The sequence below is a fragment of the Acromyrmex echinatior genome, chromosome 3, assembly GCF_024713525.1.
Source record: "Acromyrmex echinatior isolate Ae372 chromosome 3, ASM2471352v2, whole genome shotgun sequence".
Classification (NCBI taxonomy): Eukaryota; Metazoa; Arthropoda; class Insecta; order Hymenoptera; family Formicidae; genus Acromyrmex; species Acromyrmex echinatior.
Window position 1 is genome coordinate 23,073,668 of NC_141854.1, and position 25,386 is coordinate 23,099,053.

Below are 25,386 nucleotides of genomic sequence, written 5' to 3' on the forward strand. Positions count from 1 at the left end.
CTCATGATGCCTCTCGTCTTTGAATAATCGCGCGATGATTAAACTGAAATATTTTTGCTTACATTAATTCCTCGATGAAATTGTCATCACTCTACTTTGTCGATTTTTTTTTTTCAAGTTACTTTGATTGTACGTATATATTAAGTATATATATTATGTACTATAATTGTAATATTATATTATAATTATAATACTACATTATACTGTAAAATATATAATATATTTCGTAATATTTCGTAAATATTTCCTTTTTTGCATTTCAAATGAACTTGCAACTTGATAACACCTTTTTAAATATTTCCTAAATATACTGAAAAAAATACGTTTGCTGAATTTTAATGAAATATAACTTGTTTCAATAGTACTAACGAAATAATATTTACTTACAGTAAATAAATATTTATGTCTTAAATCAAATAAATGTATGTTTACATTTAGTAAATATTTCATTAATATTATTGAAACAAATATTTATGAAAATATTTAGTAAATCTTTTTTCAATTATAACACGCTTACACTTTATAAGCGTGTTGGAAATATTTCCTCTTCAATTGTAAACTACTTTGTTATTTATAGCAATTTATTGGAGGGCATTCCGATGTAATGATGTATTCCGTAATGATGCATGCTGTATGAAACGTGGATTTACATGTAATCATTTCTGCCAGACAGTCGCACTGCAAAACGAGTAACGAAGCAAAGTTGCATATGCGTTCGCCCCTTATTTTCTTCGTGCTATCCGATGTTCCACGACGACTGTCGTGTTCCGTCTTGAACGCATTTGCGCGCCGAAGGAAAGATTGTGTACGACGACGTGGTGAAAAATGGATAATCGGTAATTGCCCCCGTGATCGTGCGGGACGGAGACGATGGCGCCGCTTCGTGCGTGCAGTTGACTGTCTGCCGGAGTTCTTGTTGTTCCCAATATCGTAAGATTCACAAAAAGTAGGAATTGATGTTTCAGTAGATCTATATATATATGGGATTTATTTCTGTTTACATAATTAAATTTTAATTGAGAAAGTTTAATTATATTATAGAATTTAAAAAAAAACTCAAACTGATTTGACAAGAATAATTTCAGTAATATAGATACAATAAGTATCGATACTTATTTATTAATTTATTTTTGGAATCGGCGAACTGAAATTTAATTTGTGGAAGATTTTAGATGAATAAATGATTCTAAATGCATATAGATAATATATTGCTTTATAATAAGTGTCAATATTCTTAAAAAGATTTGATTTTGTAAATATTCGCATGTGCATTTTTTAACATGCTATTTATCAATCAGTGAAGAATTATACATTGGCACGTTTAATTGTAACAATTCGTTTAATTTAAGACAAATTTAATTATAAATAATTCGTTGTTTCAATCAAAAAAGAACACGCAATGAACAAGAAGTGAGATCGAGATGTTTTATATATTTTCTTTTAAAGCTTTAACTATCAAGCGGATTTAATATGCCAAGCGGCACTTAATAAAATATGGTGTATTATTTTAATAATTTATTGTTTCCCTAATGTCTTAAATAAAATCATTTTTAATTGAGCAAATAAAATCATTATCCACAAATTAATATTTAATTTGATAATTTTATGTCTAAATATGAGTGACATAGCAGTCAAAATATATAATCTTAATATCATTCTTATGTTCTCCTTAACTGGTGATAAGATTTTAAATAGCTAACTCATAACACGCTCATTATCTACCGTTTTAATTAGCTATTAATCATGTTTTAGTTGTTTATACCACTCTCCTTATAAGAACGAAAACCTGGTTGTGCTGTTTTTACCGAGATTATGGAAGGAATTGTAGATAAGGGTCGAAAGACTAGAGAGACTGTGAAGAAGTACATCATTACGTGAATATTACCTTGCACGCCGGACACGGCAAACCGGCTCGGAGTAATATTATGAGTCCTGAATAACACGCAAATGCGGTAGCAGCACTAAAACTTCATACTTTCGCAATTAAATATGAGAATGTAATTTTTTTTTTCAATCACTGCCCTTTTTGCTACATTTTAAACGGAGGCGAAGACAGATATTTTTTGCGTATCGTCTGCGCCACGCGAAATATATTCGTAATGATTATTAGTGAACCTATAAGAAAAGGTATGCACTCTGTGATGATCAAGACAGCTCTTGCAAAAGTGTGCTAAACGTTTCAGGCTGAATCACATTCTCAGTCGCGCACAATCAGGCACGTAGATAATCGGCGTGGGATTTACCGTGGCGATTCATTCGACTACGAGATCACGATCTCAGCCCGCCGATGACACACGGGGTCGTAAGGGGGGAGGGGAGGGAAGGGGAGGGGGGGGGAGACAGAAAATACTCCGTTTGATACTCGCGCGAGACTTGCTCCCTCAAGGCTTTTAATTTCAGCGGTATGCCGCATCCGCTCCCCCGCGATTTCAAGATATCCGGGGACACCCGTTCCATCCCGTCGTGTACCCTCGACCGATTATTTCCCGGCATTATTAGGGCCACCCCACGCGTGCAAGCAAGGTCCAGCGAGCGGAAAAAAAGGGAACGTTATGGTTAGGGAAATTATGGTATGCCTTGTCGGGGGGCATGTCCGCATGTCGTGTAAGTGGGTGGTATAAATGAGTACGAAGGTGAAGCTCAAGGAATCTGCAAAGTCTCAACTCGACCTGCAATAAAGCAATGAAAATGTTGTGAATTCGCATAACAGCGAAATTATATTAGGTCATTTAAAAAGTATCCGCGGTTTTTTGTTCGATTTTTGAATGAAAAAAACCGCGGATGCTTTTTAAATGGCCCAATACACTGTTTTTGTTACACTAATATATATTTTATACGCTAATATTTTTTTTGAATATTAATTAAAATAAATAAATTAATAAGTAATAATAATTAATAATTAATAATTGACAGAAAGAAAAAAATATGCTGCGATATAAAAATTATTCTATTAACTTCATGAATGTTAAATCATATAATATTATACATTATTAGATTCGTTTCTCTCTATTATATTTCTTTAATTAAATAGAATTTCTCGACATAAATTTATGTCCATTTTTATATACATCATCTCTAAGAGCGCATAAATTACTTTAATAATTCATTATAGAACTCATACTAAAGCGCTGTTCTTTCATTTTACATACGTCACCGATATCTGTAGGGAAAAAAAGTATCTCATTTCGCATTCTTATTTGTCATATCTCTTTGCCTCATCTTTTTGGATGTGTGAAAATGTAGCAAAGTACAATTAATACTCCGTTGCTATATGTTTTTATTGCGATTAAACGGACGTTCACAAAGCGCCTTGAAATCTGAATTCTCGAAACGAATAAAGTGTAAAGAGTTGTTATGAAAACGGCTTAATTATTTGCGTGACATTTAATTACGCCGCGAATAGCCCGAGGATCTCTTTTATTTTCTTTGACAATTATTAATAAAGTTCCGTGCAGCCTGAAAACAGCGATCTTTTGTATCCTTTAGTACTCAATTAGATTTATCCATTTTCTTCTCAAATTTAGATACTTTTAGTTTCGTAACTTTTTTAAAATATAAAATTGCCTCTCAAATTTAGATGCTTTTAATTTCGTAGTTTCTTTAAAATATAAAATTACACACACACATACACAAACACGTAAATAAATGTATAACAACTGCAAATCGTTATCATATTTTACACATAAAATAATCATTTCCAAACAATTTTTAAATCATTATAAATTTACTTTTAAAAATTTATAACGCATTCGATGTTGCAATTGGATTTTATTATTTTTAACTGAAGCAGTATCCTTGTTTGAAACGTGCTCTTTAAGTTTGCAAGTTACGCGTTCAGCGTTACGTGGGTTATGAATACAAAAGTTGCCAATGATATTCGTTGCGAAAATACTACAACGTTCGAGAAACGATTACAAAGGGTGTATTCGTCGACAGATGTGTACCGATCATCACCTGTCCCTTCGTTGATTGAGAAACCACTTTCGTAGCTGTTTCCGTGTAAGTTCGAGCGACGAGGAGCATCGATTCTCGAGAGCTTTACATGCGCGGTATTGCACGACAATTATAGCGGGACACTCAATGAGCCTGACTGGATACAAAACTCGGTTTGCTCATAACGCGGTAGCCATTGAAATCATACGTCATCGGAGAATCGCGCGAGCAGGCATGATTAATGCATGAGAAACATTTTTGAGAACTGACGCCGCACTCGGTAGAGACAGGCGGCAGGGACTTTCTAACCGACTGACAACGTGAAATATTTGATTGTACGCGCTCCTTTTTAAGATTGGTGATCGACGACAGAAGTGACAAGTCGAGGGAAAGAGAGAAAGGGGGAGGGAGAGAGAGAGAGAGAGAGAAAGAAGAAAAAGAGAACATTCAACTTGTGTGCTGGCAACTTTAATTCGCCTTTACTGTCTACGAACGGAATAGCCCTAATTTATTTTGCGTTTGCCTCTTTTTTTTTTTACTTCATCTCGAGCAAATAATTTCTATTTCGTTCGAGGCAGAACGAAAACGTACAGTGGCCACTTTATAATGGTGAGAACTTCGGGAAACAATGTTGATATGTAGCTCTGAGAAATTAATGATATCTATAAAATATTATATTATTTTTTAATACTTGTATCGATCTGCATTTAAATTTCTACATATTGATAAAGATAACCAAATTTGATTTTTCCAAAAATATTGTATCTTAAATCATAATTTTATTCACGTTATTGTTAAGAAGATTCTTCAAAAACTTCACTTTTACTAATGTCATTAACAAATCGCGAAGAGGTCGAAGTGGAGTGCATTTTCTTTGTAATGTAACTTTGCGAGCGTCAATATCCTGCGTTGTAAGTAATATGAGAATTTCGCAAGTAGCACACCACGAAGTTCATAAATCTCATATCATCAAGCCGGATGGATTAATTATCGGGCTACGGCGTTCGAGTGCCAGAGATCATCAAGGATCACTGGTCACGCCATTAAGTGCAAATCAACACTCGTTGATTGCATCTCGCATCCCTCTCTCATACTTCTTATAATGATGTGCCATCGCCGGTATTGCTCCTCGTAAGTCTCGATGCGTTCTTATAATTGGAGGTAGTTGGTATTCTCGTAAAAGTTTTCAACGGTGGAAATTTAAGTAAATTAATTTTATGCTTTCCATTCTTTTTATCCACGCAATAAGGAACGAAACGTTAATTCGCTCCGATCAGGTATATGAATTAATTACACAGCTCTTCGTTAACATTTAACGTATCGTAATGCGCCAGAAACGTGCACTTGTTTTACGCAAAATAAAGGTTATCGCACACAAAAAAAATTTAAGCAGTAAGCAAATCGACATTTTGGATTTATTATTATCTTACGTTATTATCTTACGTTCCTCCACTATAATTGGCCAATACTACTTAAGGAATACATAAAAGTCAATAAAAAATAAAAATGTCTTTATTTTCATTCTTGACATCAATAAACAGTCAAATTTTATCATTTTGACTTTCATGTTAAAATAAAGGCATTTTGACTTTCTCTTGACTTGGTGTATTTCCTGAATGTGATTTTTTTATAGCCTTAACGCGTGTTATTAAAACAAAATGATCCATAAGCGATTTGATGGCAACTGAAAGACACAAAGACGGTGACGTCCTTCGATCAATCAACGATTCATTCTTAGATCTTAAACGCATCTACGTGAGAAAGAATTATTACAGATTTTATGCATGAATAAAGTAGCGCACAGAAATATTCAGTATGCATGGCTAATTGAGCTGAAATCGTACGCGAAAAAAGCATGCGAGCTGCAACGCGTGCGAGTCGATTCGAGCCGGTTTTTGGTTCGAAGAAATTTTATGCGTCGCGCGTATATGAATATCATTACGTCAAATCAGCCAGCTTTAAGTTCACTCTCGAACTACCCAATCAGGGCATGTTTATGCGCGAAATTTTATTTTCAACCCGTCAACGCGAGGTAATAAACAGCTAAGTATTAAATAAAGTTACAACTATACAAAAAAGTTACAACTACATAATTATTTCCGAAAAATATTCCATAGGTATAATAATTAATTGTTAAATGAGAAAGGCGATAATAGCATCGTCGTTAATAGAAATCGTTAATAGAAATCTAATTTGGTATTGGCCAATCTAATTTAATACCCAAAATAAGTAATTAATAAGTACTAATAACTACTTTCCAATATTCAATTTCTATAAGGGAAACATCAGAACATTGTTCTTCAAACGAACCACTTGAATAATTTTCTTTAATTCCGCTCTCTGGCGAACCTAATCCTTTGTCGAAGATGAGATGTATGAACGCGATTTTACCGCTTGCCGTAAACTCGCGGTAATATAACGACCGCTGCGTAATGTCGCCAGATCATAATTACGCGACAAGATTTAATCGAAGTGCTCCGGGCTAATTAAAAATTCCTCACTTCACGCGCGGTCTCTATCGATAAAGAGATAGCATCGCCGCTGTAACGGTAGAAAATGTCTTTGCCCTTATCATGACGAGCGCAGAAAAAGGACCAGAAGAAGAGAGGGTGCTTGCACCCGTATCTACGTGCAAATCTACTCTCCCCCCCCCCCCTCTCTCTCTCTCTCTCAAACTGTTCAGCATAACGTCGCCAATACAACCAACAATTGGCCATTCTTCGATGCATCAGTATCGCCGGTAAGGTGCAACTCAATTCACGTTGAGTTGGCCATTGTACGCATCGAAGAATCCGCCGTAAGGCACGAAGAATGGGAGCCCTTTCCTTCCTGGATAGGGAACACAATGCAACAAGGGGGTTCCGAGATAGGTCCGCGTAATCTGTACACTACGATATGCATATACACGCTGATACATACACGCCATTTGTATTTGTACCGTACGCTGGGGTGTATCCCAAAGCTAACCGTTTATCTCGAATGACGCGCGCGTAGGTGCTTTAGTTTGAAAAAAAAAAAAAAGAGCGGTCAATAGGAGAACATAGATTACGATATACATTATGTATGCCCGATGTACGTCTTTTCATGGTAAACAAAAAATTCAATCAAGATTTATACGTAATTTAAAATTACGACTTGTGAAATACGATTATAAATTTAATCTTCTTTATCCTTCATATGCGAGCTCTCGGTAAGATAATTTTCATGACTTTCTAATACTAATTTTCCGAGAAGAAAATTCCTTCTCTCCCGCAGTTCGAAAACAAAGAAATTATTACTCGTTTTAGACGCAGAAAAGAAGTAAAGAACTTAATTCTCGTGCAGTAATTAATGAATACCGCTTGAACGAGGATACATGAAGAGAAAGACGCTGGATCGACATATATGTATAATTGTTCTTATCGTTCCGTCTTGTAAGATGCGCGATGCACAATGAATTGCCTCATTAAATGTTTTGCCTCTTAACTTGGCATGTATCTCTCTCCGCCGATCGACCATCGTTGCCGCATAGTCATATAAAAATTATGATATCTCACTTCATCTATATTAGTATCTGCGTCCAACGATAAAAGAAACGACGACGGATTACAAAGAGGTACAATAGTTGCAAGAGTGATTTGCATGTTACTGCGGATGCAGTAATCGTATGATTACTAATAGCACGCAGACTGTGTAATGCGCTTAATCAGAAATCAATCGGATATATTATTATAGTTTTGCTGGAAAAAAATTGCTCGCCGCAATTCCGAGATCTTAATCACCGGGTTATTTTAATATATGACTGTTTTTATGAATTATGTCAAACGCGCCTGATGGATTTTTACAATAGTTGTACTTTAAATAAAGTTTAGTATACGAAAGTGAAATTTGGCGATGTATATATGGCATAATTTTAAATTTAAAAAAGACTGAATTATAAATACGACGATGATTCGATGAAAATACTTAAGTTAATTAACGCTGAGAAAAAATATCCTAAATTTCAATAAATATTTATTCGAATAGTACCAACTAATATTTATTAAATATAAAAATATATTTATTTGATACGAAAAACATTAATTTGATTTAACAATTTTCTTTTTATTAAGTAAATATTTATTTAAATTTAAGCTATTTTTCCTCAGTGTAGCTTTATTGATGGATTATATCGATTAATATAAATATCTATTTATATATTTCATATATTTTATTTTATTTCTTAATAGATGATATATGTCTTCGTAAGAATTTAAGATACAAACGAATATAAGATATAAGGCAAATATAAGATAAATTTACAAGTAATTTGAGATCAGAATTTGATATAATACACATTTTTAAGTGTGAAGTAATATTTGTATTTATTTAAAAAAAATAAATAAATACAAATATTACTTAGATTATATCAAACGCCAAGATACTACGCGTATCATTTTTTATAAACATATAAGAATAACAAATACAAAGAATATACGCGTGATGTTTTCTTATGGTCGATAAAGATAATTTCGACCGTTGGCATCATATCTACTCGCTGCAGCAGATGCTGGAGTCACCTGCTGGGAAATAGCTGGATGAATAATATCTCTTGTTACCATTGAATCTTATTTCTATACAGAGACCTAGCTTACCGACTATATTACCGACTACTAAGAATCGGTAAGTTTCCGAGAGACGTAAAGATATAGAATTCTTCTATTATCTTCAATGTCTGAATTATCTGGCAGCCGATAAATATCACAATCGTTTATACAAAAAAGTGTCTATATTATACACATATATTTATTTATCTATATAAAAATAATTAACTGATTAAACATTTTCATTATATAATTGTAATAGAAATACAAATGTCCTAGAAATTAAATAAAATTTTATAATTTCATAAAATCTTTCATAAAACCATTATCGAATACGACATAGAAACTTGCAGTAATATTATTGTAACGTTACTGCAATATTGCTGGAACGTTACAATATTGTTAAAAAGATCTGTGCTGTACGAGTATAATTTCAGAACAAATTGTGTTTTTTTTCTTTTTTTTTATGTCACATTTATATTTCTTTTTTCTGTTTTTTTTTTAATTGAAATTAATGAAAATTTTTATAACTTCATAAAGAATCATAGAAACAAGTTTACTGCATTGAAGTTTACTATGCTTTCTTTATAAACAAAATTCGCTAGAGAAAATCAACTTTCCAACGAGAACTGGATATCTATCATGTGAGAACCGGTTCGAGCTTTCCCAGTGTTTTATCATCATCTCGAACCGGATCTATGATTTAAGATCATTTCCGAGAACTTTATGATGATTTCGATCATTATGGAAGACATCGCGGGAAATCGCGACTAATGTATCGTACAAGCGATGCGCTTCGTCGTTTGCCTTTGGACTATTAATAAATAATATTTAGAGAAAATACGACTACGCTGAAATATAGTAGAATATATCTCATCTCCTCTCACATTACGAGTACTTTCACATTTGTTTGACTTCGTAATATTTCTTTCTTGCCATTGATAACAAGCGATTCGACATTAACATTAAAGCAATAAAAATTCGAATATTTTCTTACTATTTCAAACAATATGAAACGAGATATCAAGATGATATTGTATGTTTCTTGCGTGAGAGTAAAAACGTGATTTAGCGTAGTTATGATGTGCAGGAACAGTTCTAGACATAGCAAAAAATATGAAGTTTTCTCTATGTGCATAAGAAAAAGAAAATTACATGTGGCGCGCGCGTGATTAATGTAGAATATTATATATAGTGAGCGTGTTTTCTGGTAGCGCTTTTGCTTTAAGTATTATAATTTTAGTTTATTAATGTAAGCAGTAAAAATTTATATTTAAGTAAGATGTAAAATTATATCGATTTGAAATGTTTTTAATTCAATGCCTGCATGCAGTCAAATTTAAATCGGAGCAGTAAAAAGAATCAAAATAAAAAAATCGATAATGGACTTTTAAAATAATTTTCAAAACTTGTACACAGAAGTCTATTTCAAAAATAATTTATGAAATGTATATTTTTTATTGAGAACAATAACGAAATATTTATAACTCTACTTTTCTTAATTTTTACATGTTCAAGAATAATAAAAAATAATCTTGACAATATATCATTTTATTACGTTATAAATATATATATATATATATATCAAGTATTTAAATATCTTTTATAATTGAATATTTTTTAAATTATTCTTTCATAATCATTCACAAAGCGACGTGAATAATTAAAGAAATTAAAACACAAAATTAAAACAAAGATTATTTAACAGGCTATGAAGGAAGATCGTCGCGATCATCTCGAGATTTCATCTCGACTTTGATTCGATTGAAAGTGACGCTCATCATTTTGTTATTTTAGACAAAACATGTAAGCCTATGAGAATTCGAAGCGCGTGTTAGATGCCGTCAAGGTTACGGAATGCCACATTACCTCACTTAAATCTATAGAAGTTGTAGGCCATGAAGTCGCAATAACCTATAATTTGTGGTTATTAAGCAAAATGAATGAGCCGTTCGATCCTGCGCGATCCTGGGCTCTTATAAGACTTTTGTTAATGATTGTTGCGCGCAGATCTTTCGAAACCGCTTAATACGCTCTCCACGAGAGTCTCGCTTTGTAGCGTGCCGTAATTACTATTATTTCTGTCTCTCTGTCTATCAACGCTATGATCTCTCGATAGCTTTACATCTTCGCTAAGCAGTGAAAAAAAAATTATATACATGTGACAGAAAAGTTAATATTTGTCAAAAATCGATGAATATGAAGAATACAAATTTTAACCAAAACATTCTATAAAATTATTATTATCTTTCTTCTATTAGAAACATCTATAATTAAAATTGTATAGCGATCGCATCATACATTTAGCAAAACGATATTTATTTCACGCTTGTGTATTAAATAAAATCTTTGAAAAAAAATGAAACGGGGCGCCAATCAAATATAATAGTCGACAACTCAAAAAAGTTACAAATTGATTTTTAATTATAATCACGTTTGCATGAGGCTTTAAATAAACCGAGTTCCTCGACACGCTACGATTCAAAAAAAAAAAAAATGATCGTTTATTTAAGAGAGTATTTGAGAATGACGAAATGAAACGAATGTTGAAACCGACGTTACGCTCCGTAAAGGTAAGGTATCACTTTAGCGATAATAAAAAAGAATATTAAAGAATATTAAAACGCGCAAAACAAATACCTAACCTATCTGCCTGCAGAGAAGAACATTGTCGAGTCCCAACGGCGAAGTGTGTGTTCTCGGCTTTCATGGCGTGTTCGTGTAAACGGACGCGAATCGGCGGAGAGGCGCACGAACGTGGCCGAAAGTGGCCCGCCGCCCGCGGTTTTTCGACCTTTCGGAACATGTAATTACGCAAATTCCGCATCCATCTCAATTAGCAAGTGCGCGCAAGGCGAAAGCAACGACGCGCGTGCAGAAGAGCTGGCTGTCACCTTCGCGAGTAAGGCCGCCGAAGCGGACGACCACCACGCGTCTCTGCTCGCGACAGAAGCTAAAGGTTTTCCGTTTCTCACGTGGAGAGACAGAAAATGCCAGAAGTACCTGGCAAAACTGATCGTTAATTCGATTTAGCGCGGCAGTTGTTGCCGCCATTATGAATATTGCGATCGTGCGGAAGACTTTTTTCGCGATGCGCGGTCGACTTGTTCACTTACTTGGGAGAAAATAATTTCGTCGACGATCGTTTCAATGATTTCACGGAATTACTCAACAATATTGCAACGATGAGACTTGTTTAAATAACTGATTGATTCTCCGTTTAATCTCTAATCGACAATTGTATTAATGGATTTATTTGTTTGCGTTTGATTTCTTATTATTTATTAATTTCTCTTATACATTTTTATTATCTTTTTATTTTCTATGATTATTCCGTGAAATAGTAAGTCTACGTTAGAACATATTTTTGTTAATCCGTGATTTTGACGCATGAGTGCAAATGATTAAATCACGTTACGTACACCGAAAATTTAATCGCTTCGAGCTGTTACAGTTCACGCAACAAAATAAATATAAATCGGTTAAATATTTATTTATATAGGTCGTTTATCTGATCGCCTTTTCATCAGTTAATTCAAATGTATTTCGCTCATAATTTCAATGTCGCTTCATCATGACAGTGATCTCGATTTTAATCTGCTAAGATATTATTGTAATTATAATAAATATCCAATATTATTTCATTATTCATTCGCTTATTGTTACAACAACCGTAAAAGTATCGGAATAAAATATGACTGGATAATTATGACGTCAACGGAGAAAGTAAATAACAATGCGGGGATCAAGGGTTAACGACTGTTAAAGAGACAGAGATGATTTGAGAAATCACCTTCCACAACTTTACGATTCGGATTTTACGATTCCACGATTTGACGGACGTGCTCGTTTAAATTACGTCACGGCTCCGCGCGCGTTTCTGCTCATCAACGTTAGGCACAGCAAATTTCGAGCCTCCTAATCGAGTCGCGAGGACACGTCGCGAGAGCGGTCGTTAATAATGCGGTTTATCCGAGTGAGGCGACTCTCGCGAGGTAGGAGGTTGAGAACCCGAAGGTGGCTCGTGCTCGAGGATGACCTCTGACCGTGAAGACCGAAGAGTGAGACGAGGCCATGCCTGGGCACGCGAGGCCCAAGACTTTGCCCCGAGGCACGCGCAGGTTTCTCTCTCTCCTCGTTCGCGTCCCTTTCTTCCCTCCCCCCCCCTCCTCTCTTCCTTCTCTCCTCCCTCTCTCAAGAGGGTCTCTCGCACCCTTCCGCCCTTCTCGCTTGCTCTCGCCACGTAATTCTGTGCGATTGGCTGGTGTCATGCCCGCGCGCAGTTCTGTATATACGCCGCATGATGTACCGCGTTAAGTGGCGGATGGAGAGACGAACAGTGGTTGTGCTTTGCATCCACTTTGCTTTCCAACCCCCCCCCCCCCCTCCTCCTCTTGTCGTTCCCTCGGAACGACCAGGATCTGCCTATGATCTTTAATGCAGGGTCGGCAACGTCGGCGGAGCCGCATGTCCGAGTTGCTTGACGCGGTTCTCGTCCGAGAAATCACGATCGAAACGCATATTACACTCACATTAGATTATCATCGGAAACTCTCCGCTGCTCCGTTCTCCCGCGCACTTGAAGCTGTCTTACCGCGATCTTACCGAAGATAACGTTCCCTTAGAATCTTCCTCTAGAATTAGTTCCATTCGAGATTTGACAATATCCTCGGAACTTGGAACTGTCTCAGAATTTTCGCGTAAATCATTTATTCTTTCAAATCGAAGTTGCAAAATTTCTAACGCAGAACACTTCTAATTGTAACATCTCACGTTTCTTCAAACTTATTACACGTATTTGAAATTTCTCTTAAGTTACTTAAATAATAATAATATCTCCTTCGCTTTTTCCAAGATGCTTTTCCTACATGTTTGTTCCTAGGCTCATTGTTAGTGTCGTGCAAGGGTGTATAAAACAAGCAGAGAAATTGGCAAAACAACACAACTACGAAAACGAGACTTGCCCCAAGCATCACGCTTCGTCTTGACGTTATTTAATAATACAGCAATATCACTAATATCCGTAGCCTGCGCATGCAGGCCGTATACAGACGTACAAGCAGACCTACAAGTACCTACAAGTGGGTCCAAGAGGATATCAAGGTGAAGGATACACACGCCAGGTATACATCCACAACGAACTCTTTCGAAGGGGGCGGTGTGAAGGGCGTAGCCCGCTAATTATAATTATACCACGAGAGTATTAGCAGCGTGAAATGCAACGTAAATTCTGGTGAAATACTCGCCGCCCCTCGGGGTTCGGGACGGCTCGTTTGCCAGCGAGAGCGCTTTGTTCCACGGCCGTACGAGTCGGAGATCGACTCTTGCACTGTCGCAGCAGCATGTACACAAACGGTCGCAAACGCCTCACAAAGCCGGGCCGTTTCGCTAAAGGAGAAATGGAGGGCGAGCCGCGGCTTTTCCTTTGCCCGGTCGCGCTACGCTACGCTACGCTCTGCTCTGCTGTGCTGTGCTGCAATTCGTTTTTGTCGCGGAAAAACATTAATGAGCACATGTGAACGCGCATCAACGGGTTTGCTATCTAGAAAGAATTTTGCACTGTTACACACTTGTTTTCCTCTTAATTAACTCGATAATTTGCATCACAGTAACTAAAAACTCTGCGCTACCTCATTCTTCTCTATAATAATATCATCGAAATTATTAACAAGATATACTTGCTTGCTGGTTAATTTAAATGACTGAATTATCGTTGAAATTTATTACACGCATGCTGCGAATCGATATCGAATATGCAAAGAAAATAACTTGGTGATTCTAAAAATAACAATTTATAAATACAAAAGTAACATACTACTTACTCCAGTACTTTTCACGAATGTTTGTTAAAAAAAAAAAAAATTTATTTTCTCAGAATTATTGAGAAATATCGAATTGGATTCGATGTATCAATTAATATTAATTCTGTTAATATAAATTATTTAATTGTCATTACTCGCAATCGGACATATTAATTGATAAAGTTTGAAAGTATCGGATTGTAGCTATTTCTACGGAAATGCAATGAAGGTAACATTATCTCGTGTTGTTTGATACATGCTTTGAATTCTAATAGTAAACATTATCAATATATTGGAATTAATACGTGTACGCACATAAATTGTTTACGTCTATTTCATTTTGTGTTGCAATTAGGATCCTAATATTTTTATCTTTGGAATATTTGCAATTTTGTGGAGTTACTCGCAAACTTCGTAGCTTTTAATTTTTTATTTAAATTCGTAAAGAAAATTGAATAATTGTAAATATCAAATGTCAATTTAAGGAAAATCGTAAAAAGATATTATTTGTAACTGATCGTTCAAATTTCAGATTTTGACAAAATTTCAAATTCATTTTAATATATTTTATTAACATTTCGAAAATTTCTTTTTTGCAACATCGATAGTATCTATAATTTATAACTATGATTAGTACATTTCTAACAAACAATAGATACAATTTTTACATCGTTATTTATACTCGATCTATTATCTCAAAAAACGTAATGTTCTGTTTATTTTATTTGCTACCCTTAATTCTTCGCCAGCCAAATTGAACTTTAAAGATATAAATATTTTGATTGTAAATACCAGCAGACAGATGTAAATTCGGAAAAATTAATAAAATATATTCCGACTTTTATGAGAGTAAAAATTCGTTATTAAACTTTCACGTGCAAAGCTTTCAGTATGCAAGAATTTTTTTTTAGAGTTTCATGTAATGCGAAATATAAAAATCTGCATTGTGTGTGTGTGTGTGTGTGTAAGAGAGAGAGAGAGAGAGAGAGAGAAGCTCGAAGACCCGAATTACTAAAAAAAAAGGAAGGTGTAAAATTGCACGCATAGTCAAGAAGAGTTAAAACACTTCGTAACACTTTTAAACTAAGTAATAATAATAATAACTTCACATATGATTCACTCGTGATTCGTAGAGGCTAGCTTTAGCAGATTACAGTACACACGCATTCGTGTTGATATTTGTCAGTGACGACTTAGCACGCGGCGGCGGCAACGGCATGAGGATTAAGCGTCGCATTTTAAATCGTCGCGGGACGGGGAGACGGGTGGATTCTCCTAGTGCACTAATAACATAGTAGCGACCTGATAATTAATAATGAAACTCGAGAGGGAGAACCAGGGTCGGCCCCGTTACGTTGAAAGGATCGCGGCGGAGTGGGTGGGACCCCCCTTATATCTCGTAATTGCAAGGTGTGGACGCGCTGCTTTACGTGCGATTCGCCCGAGCCGCGGCGAATGGTGGATGCAAAGGCAAGGAACTAGGGAACGACCAAACGACCGGCGCGGCGCGGCGCGGCGGCGAACGAGGAATGGTTAGCGAGATACCCGCGTGCAGCGAACTGAAACTGTGGCTTGGCCATTCATTAGCGTGTTGGAACGCGACGTGGTTACGCCTCGCCTCGCTGCGACGTTCGAACCGACGCTCGCTGATGATCTAATCTGAAAGCGCGATCTTGCACGCGACTTGAAATTCCTCGCATCATCATGCCTGGATTTTTCTTCTTTTCTTGGCTTGATTCTTTTTTAACTGCTGCTGCGCACTTTATAATTGAAAATCGCCCGCCAAGCACAGGGCGATCGCATACTTGCAGAATACTCGATAATCAAACATGTAAATATGTTTCTTACAAACAAGAAGCTACTTTTTCAGAATCTATTGCTTTCTATATTTGAAAGGATACAAATAAATCTCACGGACAAAATTGGTTAACAATCAGAGAATTTGTTTAAAACAGTAGTAAATCTTTCTTATGTATAAATGAATCAAATAAATAGAAAAGAAGCCAATACGATTGAAATCAAATCTTGGATTGGTCTCGGTTTATGATGAGTACGTTTCAAGTCCGATAATAAGCGACGCGCAATTTGATGTATTTAGAAACAGAAATAATATAGAAATAATTATTAGGCACCAAGAGCTAGCTTTGATTATACTGGTCCTTTCTTCACTTAATTGATTTATTTATATCTCAATGTGTAGATTTTATACAATGCAGAAGAGATAATAAAAAGAATATATTTATTAGCATGTATCATATCGATATATTAAAAATTGTATTTTCTTTTAATAATGTCAATGTATTCTGTATTTTAAGCAGATACATCATTAGAATAGCAGAGAATTGTGAAACCTATTAAAATATAATTTGAAGTTGTCATTTCTTGACATTTCCCATGCTAATCGAATAAAAACATTATCGTTTCCTCCGAGATTAGATTCGTTATTCAGAGGAAAGAGCTCGAAGCAAAAGACCACCCGCTTAAATTTTATAAAAATTAACTAGAAAATAACTATATTATATATATATTATATATATATATATTATTAATTATATTATTAAATCAATCATAAATTAAATCAAAACAATGTTCATAATTAAAATAAAGATTGTACGTTAAAGCAAAGTATATTTAACATTCTTAAAATCTCAGGGAGAAGGAATCTTGCGTACATAGAACGTGCGCTTCGATTTAAACATATTCACGAGTTGAAGAAAGAATGAAGCGGAAAGGACGAGCCGCTGTGGGTGATAACGCCTTGTTTGCTTTGAAAATTAAAATCGACTGCAGCATGATTGTTTTGAGACGAAACAATCTCTCTCTCTCTCTCTCTCTCTCTCTCTCTCACGGAGACGAACACGAACGAGACGGAAACTAAAAACAAAGGAGGAAGCGAGCGAGATCAATTTACTAAAAAAAAATATGAAGAGTCCGCTTGAAATCTCGGCGAAATTCGGCGAAGTTTACTGGTTACGAAGCGATCGGAAATTCCTCCGCTGCATAATTAACGACCCGCGTGTCATTCGGTAAAAATCGGACGTCAAAAACGCACGGATCGGCACGTTTGTGCTGACCGTTTCGTAATAAGCGATTGGCATATGGGGGGTATATTGGTTAGCCCCTCGCTGAGTGAATGAAACTAATACAATAACGATCATTTGTACACTGAGAATCATACGACGTCCTGGCGTGCAGATCGACAATTCATCTTCCGAATGTAGCGTAACACAACGCGATTTGCACTAACAATTTAAGCCTATAGAGTTTTGAGTTCATTTAAATCTTCACTGTTAAATCCGTAGTGTCAAATTTAATCTAATTAAAGTTGCCACTGCTTCCACTCATATATATTATTTTATATTAAAACGACGTTTAAATTCAACGCTATATAATGTCAAATTGACACTGTATAGTTTCAAATTTAACCATTGTTTTAATAGTATAAAATATACGATATATTGAATAAAAGCAGTGGCGACTTAAATTAGGTTAAATTTAATACTGTAAATTTAACAGTGTTTGGAGAGAGAGAGAGAGAGAATGCAGAAGTTTATTTTTAAAATCTTACAGCTTTTTCTTGAGAAAGTTATAATTAATTATTTTATTGTATTCCTTGCCTCAAATATAACACTTTTTCAGCACCACTATAGTGGCTTTCCCGTTCAGTAAAGATTAAAGACACTAAGAGAAAAAAATGTACTTCGCATTAATTTTTCGTCATTATTCTTATGATCGCGAATGAACGATATAAGAAGCATTTTACCGTAATTGTACTTTGTACCTCAGATATTCTAAGATATCCGCCTTGAAATCGTTCTTTCCGAAATAAAATACGAAATGAAGCGGAGAGACAGAGCATTAGTCAACGATTTTTTTTTTGTCGAGCTCCCGCCATCCTATCCTTCCTTTATTCCACTTCCATCGCCACTCTCCGTCGGTGACTCGTTTCCTCGTTTTCCATTCTCTCTTTTATTCTCATCGCGCGAATCCTTCTTACGCTCTTTTCCCCCCCATTTCCCTATTCTCTCTCTCTCTCTCTCTCTCTTTTTTTTTACCCCGACATCGTTTCTACCGTCGACGAGCTTGGACTTTGCCGAGAACTAAAACGAGACTTCAACACAAATAAGATAATTTCCATTATAAACTCGGGGGTAGGGTAAGTAAACGACGAGGAGTTATTTACTTGTCTCAGAAAGAGGGGAGAAAAGGAACAAAGTAATAACAATGGAATGAGAATAAGAAGGAATCCGCGCCCAGATTCGCGGTGGGTACCAAGTTTGAAGTCGCGTAGGCGCATTAAAGGGGGGGGAGGAGGTCTTACGCCGCGTTATTATCCAAAGCAAATGGCCTCCATCATCGTTTCTCATCCGATTCTGCAAGAAAACGCAGCGAGAAAATGCGCTATAGATATAAATGTTCTATTGCAACTTGTCAGTTTACTGTTAAATTTTGTATTGTTTTGATAAGCGTCGAAACAGCGAAGTCGCTGGTGCCTAATTATTTATGTATTTACTCATCTCTGCATATCCTGGACGTAAGTCTTTAAACACACAAAAAATTAAATTAAAAATTAAAATACATCTTGAAAACTAACGTGGTTATAATTTTAAAACATATAAAAAGAAGAGCACAAAAAACCACAGCACAAGTTATAGTTTGTGATATTTAATTATTATTACTTCTTAAGAAGGATCTCTCTTTCTTTTAATAAATAATTCTAGAATTTTTTAAACTGTTGACTCATATATATAAATAGTGGTAAAATACATGATATGACAAATAACAACACATAATGTCACAACAAAATTCTAATTGTGCAAAAGAGGTAGTTGAGATTCATCGTTTAATTTTTTTGCTGTAAAACAGGTAACGATTCTATTTCTTTATATTCCGACTAGAAGATATTAATGATATACAAATTTATTTTAAATTAGAATCTGGAAATTCTTGTTCTACACTTTTCGTGATATGACAATTGGCGTTGTAACATTATTGTATGAAGCATCTTCACATAGAAAAGAACACGTTTATTTAATTACAACACCCGATTGTTGAATTTAATGTCAACTAGATGTAACTTTGCGTTTTAAGAATATTATTGAATTACTGAAGATTGTGGCCGAAACATTTAATGTTTTAATTAATGTAATAATAATTAAATATCACAAACTATAACTTGTGCTGTGGTTTTTTATGCTCTTCTTCTTATGTTTTAAAAATTAAAATTTCTATCATGAAAACGCACATAAAATAATTGAATAATTTTCTTTAGTTCCTTTACGTTTATGTGCAAGTTTGTCTGGATAGATCCTTCAGAATCAACGAGATATATGTTCTTCGCATTTTGATCTATTGTGATGATTGAGTTCACGATGGCGACAATCCGGAGACACGAGATCATTCGAGATACATGTCTTCCTATCAATCTTGCATTCACGTTACAAATTCCTCTATCTATTGGAAAGAGAAAGGGTTGAAGAGAATCGTTGTTTACGACGGAATATATGAAAACTCCGTTCACGATTTTTGACGGAACACGAGACTGTTGTCGCGTGTTTGTTTTAAAATGCCATTTTGTAATTAACCCCTTCGTGGTTCGACACACCGTTTTCGCGTTTCCGACAACTTTCCAGCAATTTCCGTTGTTGCTATAACATCAGTTCCAATGTTATTTCTTTATAAATCAGTCTGGAGAGCTTGAAGAGAGCTCGAATTCGCGTGAGAGTAATATAATCGATACGTCTAGACGTGCTAAACTTTATAGCGCGAGTTCGTACATAAGTTTATGTCCTTTCGCTACGAGAAAGATTTTTTAAAGATTTCCCGATAAGAAATCTAGAAATACGGTCGATTTATAAATCGACACACGGAAAGAATGATTTTGTTCAAATGTCTAAAGTAGATACTTTTGATAAATAATATCTAAAGTTGATCTGAAAATAATTTTGGTTGGATTATTGAAATAATTACATAAAAAACTCAAGCATGATGAACTCGAGCAAAGCTTTTCTAGTCATCAGCCTTTGAGCATCTATAAATACTTTGATCGTCCAACAAAATTATTTTTAGATTATATCTACTTACTTAAATTTTTAGATACTTCAACAAAATTGTTCTTCCCGACTACGATTCATCTCATTTGCCGTTAATTAATGCTTCTTGCGGACTTCTCTATTTAAATTATTTGTTGTTATTGTCGTTATTTGGTATTTTGTTATTAAATATAGTATCAAAATTTGTTATTACAATAGCTTGAAATTAAAGATTAAAATCTCATAATTCGTCATATCCTAAAAATTTGTTTTTCAAAAAATTTAACATTGATAATCGTGAAATTATTACGCTAATGTTGTTTAATCTACGTGTCGCGACAAGTTTAAAAAAAATAATTTCGTCGCATTAAGCATTATAATGCTCTAATATATCAAAAGGATAATTAAGTCATACATTACCTGAAAGCGGCGGAAGCCGCGGAAATTGCTAGGATTGCTATATTGCGCCGTTCTTTTAACAGTAATAACACTTGTTGTACAATTATGAATTTACGGCGATATTAATTGGCGATTTTTCAACAAACCAAATGTTTGTGCGCGCAAAGGGCGCAGTTTTTCGAGCTGTAACGTATCATCGTTAATTCAACCGCAAGTCATTAAAAATACAAAAGGCACTTCCATTACCCCGGCCATTCGCTGGTAATTAAATAATTTACATTTCCGGTATGATTAAAAAAGTTTCGATGTGTGAGCAGAGAGTTTCTGATAGCAGAAACCCTGGTATCGTCGGACGCGTAAAAATATATCGTTACGCATTTCAGAGAAAATCTCGATAAAATTACGAAGGCCCGATACGCCAAGCCGGTAGCAACGCTTTGAAAAACTTGACAGACTATTAATTGAATAAAAACGAACGCTCGCGCAAATATCGCCGATACGAGTCCTTTGTATCGCGTGTGGTTTATCGGCGTTTGGTATGGCACGCCACGCGGACAGAGGAAGGGGAAACGACGACGAAGATGTCAAAGAGCGTCGAAACCAGCGGAATATATCGACGCGGCCAAGTATTTCGTGAATCCGCAGAAGAAGAGGTGTCTTTCATCTGTGGTGTCTACGACTTGCAACGACCCGCGTTCTTATGTAAGTGCGACGCACTCACCCAAGATGCACCGCAGTCGCCGCCTCCGAGGGTCTGAAAGGCCGGCATGCATCTGAACGTCATTCTGAGCTCTCTACCGCCGAATTATTATCCAAAGGTCGATTGCGGTTCCCCAGTCACAACTTACCTAGAACAAAGCGAAACACTTAGTTAGCGATCAGATAGATATTACTAGCCGTATACAGTGTTAATACTTATTTCAGATAATAAAAATCACAATCGAGAGAAAATACAGAACAGACGCATAGAATGTCATACCATTTGTTTTAAATGTGATACATTTATTTTTAACAAAATTAGCACACTAGTAGAATCGATATAGAGCTAGTAGAATTATTTACAGAAAAAGGATTTTTTGAAATTTTGTTTTTTGGTTTTATTGAAGTATCTAAAAATTTAGTTAGAAACAGATCTGAAAATAATTTATGTTGAATCATCAAAATAATTATAAAGGGGATTTAAACTTGTTGCTAGAACTTTTTGTAGTATTACTCGTCATACTTGAGATTTCTATGTAATTATTTCGACGATCCAACAAAATTATTTCCAGATCTGTTAGCAAAATTTTCTCACGTACGTAAAGTTTGAAAAATAATTAAATGCAAAATAATTATTTCGTGCGTCACTTTATTGGTTTCAACTTTCAAATTTCCCTTTTTTATTATCTCTTCTTTTATCGCGACTCTCGTGCCAGGGATATCGGTCTATACACTAAGGCCAACGCATATGCAGCATTTCTTCGCGTTTCCAAAGATCCTTCCAAGATCCCACATTCGTAATCCCACGAGACTTGCGATCGGTAACGCATCGTTCGCCGATCTAACAAATCTGCATATTATCTCTCGATGTAACAAATCTGCATAACGCCGTGCAGATGCCTCAGAGTACACGCGCATATTCGTGGAGCTCTTCGTATTCGAAGAGGCTGGTATCGGCTGGTATACCGCCCTTCGCGATTACGTTCGCAGATAGCGAAGAGATCTCGGCGATAAGCGAAGGGTGCGACGTGGAAGGGCGCGCGACGATTATCCGAGGCTCATTAGGTGCGTGAAGCGAACGCTCGTGTCCTTTGAGCGAGCGCCCTCGCATTTATGAAGTAAATTGAGATTATTGAGGGACATTACGAGAGGCTGTAATCGTCGGTAATGCCTCCTTCAATAACTTGCGATTAATCGTCGCGTAGGCAAATGTATAACGGCTGCGCGTTTTACTGGAATCTTTGTTGTTTAAAATTCTTTATATTAAAGTGTATTTTTCGCACGAATAAACTGCAGAAATAAATAACAATTGTTTTAATAATAGAAATATATCAATAGTTTCAGTACTGTGCTGTTATTTGCTGTTGTGTTATTTAACACTCAAGAATTTTGACGAGAATTAAATAATGTGAGAGTGATATTTAATAATTTTACGTTAACGGAAATTTAATTCAAAATTTCACTGTTGATCGACGGTATCTATGATGTCAGAAATTAAAAGTAAAACAGTACGGAGTCAAAATCACCATTAATATAGACGTAATAATAGTTTCGGACGAAAGCAGATTTTAGTGCTTAATAAATGCAAAATTTTGCAAATATATTATTCCAGTTTCATACAACTGTGCGCAGATAAGGTTTGTCGAAATTTGAAGTCGAATTTGAGTGAACAAGTCCGAGGTTGAAAAACAGGAATTTTGAAGCGTTCGACAATATCTAGGATGACTCGTCGACGCATCGACGTCGTTCGTCGATAAAACGGCGAGATTGATCTGCGATTTCGCCATCAACGGTTTGAAATGTCAGTAATCCAGAAGCAATCGAGATCCGGCGGGAACCATGGCGCGTTTCGCGCGGCCAGGAATTCCAAAAATCCGGCCACAGACTGTTGCGTAAGCGGAGCTCTCCTCCCGTCCCTTTCGAAGGGGTTATTAGGCCGAGCGCAGCGCATTCTTTCGCGCGTCCGAATAAGACCATGAGGAATATCCGGAGGAACCAAAAGAATGAAAAGGAGATGTAAAAGAAGAAGAAGAAGAAGAAGAAGAAGAAGAAGAGGATGTCGACAGAGAGAAGGATAGGCCTGACTGAGCCCTGAGTAGGAGGAAGCAGAAGGAACGTTATAGAAGAAGATGCCAGACACGCCGATGAGGCTCGACAAGAGAGAAAAGAGAGGAAGAGAGAAAAAAAAAAGAAAAGAGAGCTGGAGAGCGAGTTCTGTACGCTCTTTTTACATTTCATCCGGCAAAACTTATCCAATTTTCCTAAAACTTCTAGTGATGATATTAAGACTTTTCTTCTTCTTTTTTTTTTTTACTTTCGTTTGTACAATTTGCTTGAATACAAAGTATATAAGTTATCCTAACTACAATTGCCGGCATTCGGGACAAATGAAATAACCTGGCAAGTTTCGTCGAAGCAATCGCGAAGTTCCGAGATCTCAGAAATTTTCATATAATTTAAAGATTACCAGGACTCGTCGCGATTCTTCTTTTATTTGAACTACATCTCTCGCTCGTATTTCCATCAGACAGCCAGATATGAAAAAAGGAGCATGAAAAAAGCGAATCCGAGCCCGTTTCACCGTCCGTCGCGCGTCCGCCCGGCCCGATTTTGGCGCGGAAGCCGCGAGCCCGGGCCGATGTCGCTGCGGGGATGAATAATGGATTCGAGCGCGGCCATGCCGGGTATATATCCGGTTGAATATTCATAATGCATCTCTGCAACGTCCGCGCATGAGGATCCACAAATACGGTCCATGAGCTTCGGTGTATGCATATCCGCCTGCAACGCTGCGCCTGCAACGCTCTTGCATCTTGCACGCGTGGCGAACTCCGCGCACGTGCTCGCGCGCGTTTGCAAGCGTAACCGAGCCGAGCCGAGCAGAGCCCACGAATCGCCGGCAGTCAAACAGGGACGCTTAAATTTAATTGACGCTTTCAATGTATTTAATGTCGAATACCACTAGCGGCTACGTTATTCGGAAATACGCTTGCCGCGATGCGCGGCTTTCAACCACAGGGCGGCTTTCAAAAATCCCGTAACTCTCGCATATCTATATTTCAGATATTCGAAACAATAAATGATTATGACCTGCAAACTACGCGTCGATGTTTCTCATCTATATCTTTATTTACAATTCACGATGTTCCTTTTCAAAGAGACTATGAATTCCTTCGCTCGTAATCTTTAGGCCTGTTTTTCATTCCTGCATTAGAGCTTTCTTTCTTGCTTTCTCACCAACATCAAACATATATATATATATATATATCACTTTAAGTTCCAAAAGTATGTCCTAGTTCAACTACAGAAAGACTGTTTCGTTTCGTCCTCCTCCTTTTTTGATGTACATCGTTAAAAAAACAGAAATTTGCTTCCGTTACATGTGTAATGGTACATTACAAATATTTAACGTTGTCAATGAAAATGAAGTTATAAGTAACTTAAATTTAACGTTTGCTCACATTATATATCATGCTTATCTACATAAAATTTAATGAAAAATGTACTGAATTTCGTAAGATTTTAAGAAAAGTACACTAAATTTCATGTACATGTACACAAATATACATTTCAGTGGCAGATACATTAAATTTAATTTGGTGTCATAAAATTGAATTTAATTTATGTAACTTAAAAGTATATTAAATGTACATTAAAAGTACATTTTCATGACATTTTTAACAGTGTATCTGTTGTGTACCGAATCAATCTCGAGCGTCGTTGCTCTGGTAATGTCGACGTATCGTAAGCTTAGTGTCGCAACGAGCGAACGCCATTCGGAATATCCGACTACTACCTGCTGGAATACGAAATGAGCCGCGTTACGCGCTCCAAAGAGTATCAAACGTACACACCGAGCACGTATCCGAACGCAAGCACGCATGCGTGCGCGTACCCTGGACGTGCGTTTCCATCCGACTCCCGAAAATTGGACCATCAGGATTGAAACTGTCGCCTATC

General features: G+C 36.0%; 1 protein-coding gene across 3 annotated transcripts in view; it reads right to left on the reverse strand.

Moving 5' to 3' along the window:
- Positions 1–25,386, reverse strand: part of TfAP-2 (transcription factor AP-2) — a 235,370-nt gene that overhangs the window by 113,128 nt on the left and 96,856 nt on the right. The window contains exon 1 of one of the 3 annotated variants that reach the window (XM_087404139.1): positions 21,449–21,714. The exons of the other annotated variants lie outside the window; for them this stretch is intronic. Within the exon in view, the coding sequence (XP_087260265.1) occupies positions 21,449–21,511 (63 nt within the window). The 5' untranslated portion in view covers positions 21,512–21,714. Of the gene's footprint in view, positions 1–21,448; positions 21,715–25,386 lie in introns of those variants that run through there. 3 annotated transcript variants of the gene reach the window in all.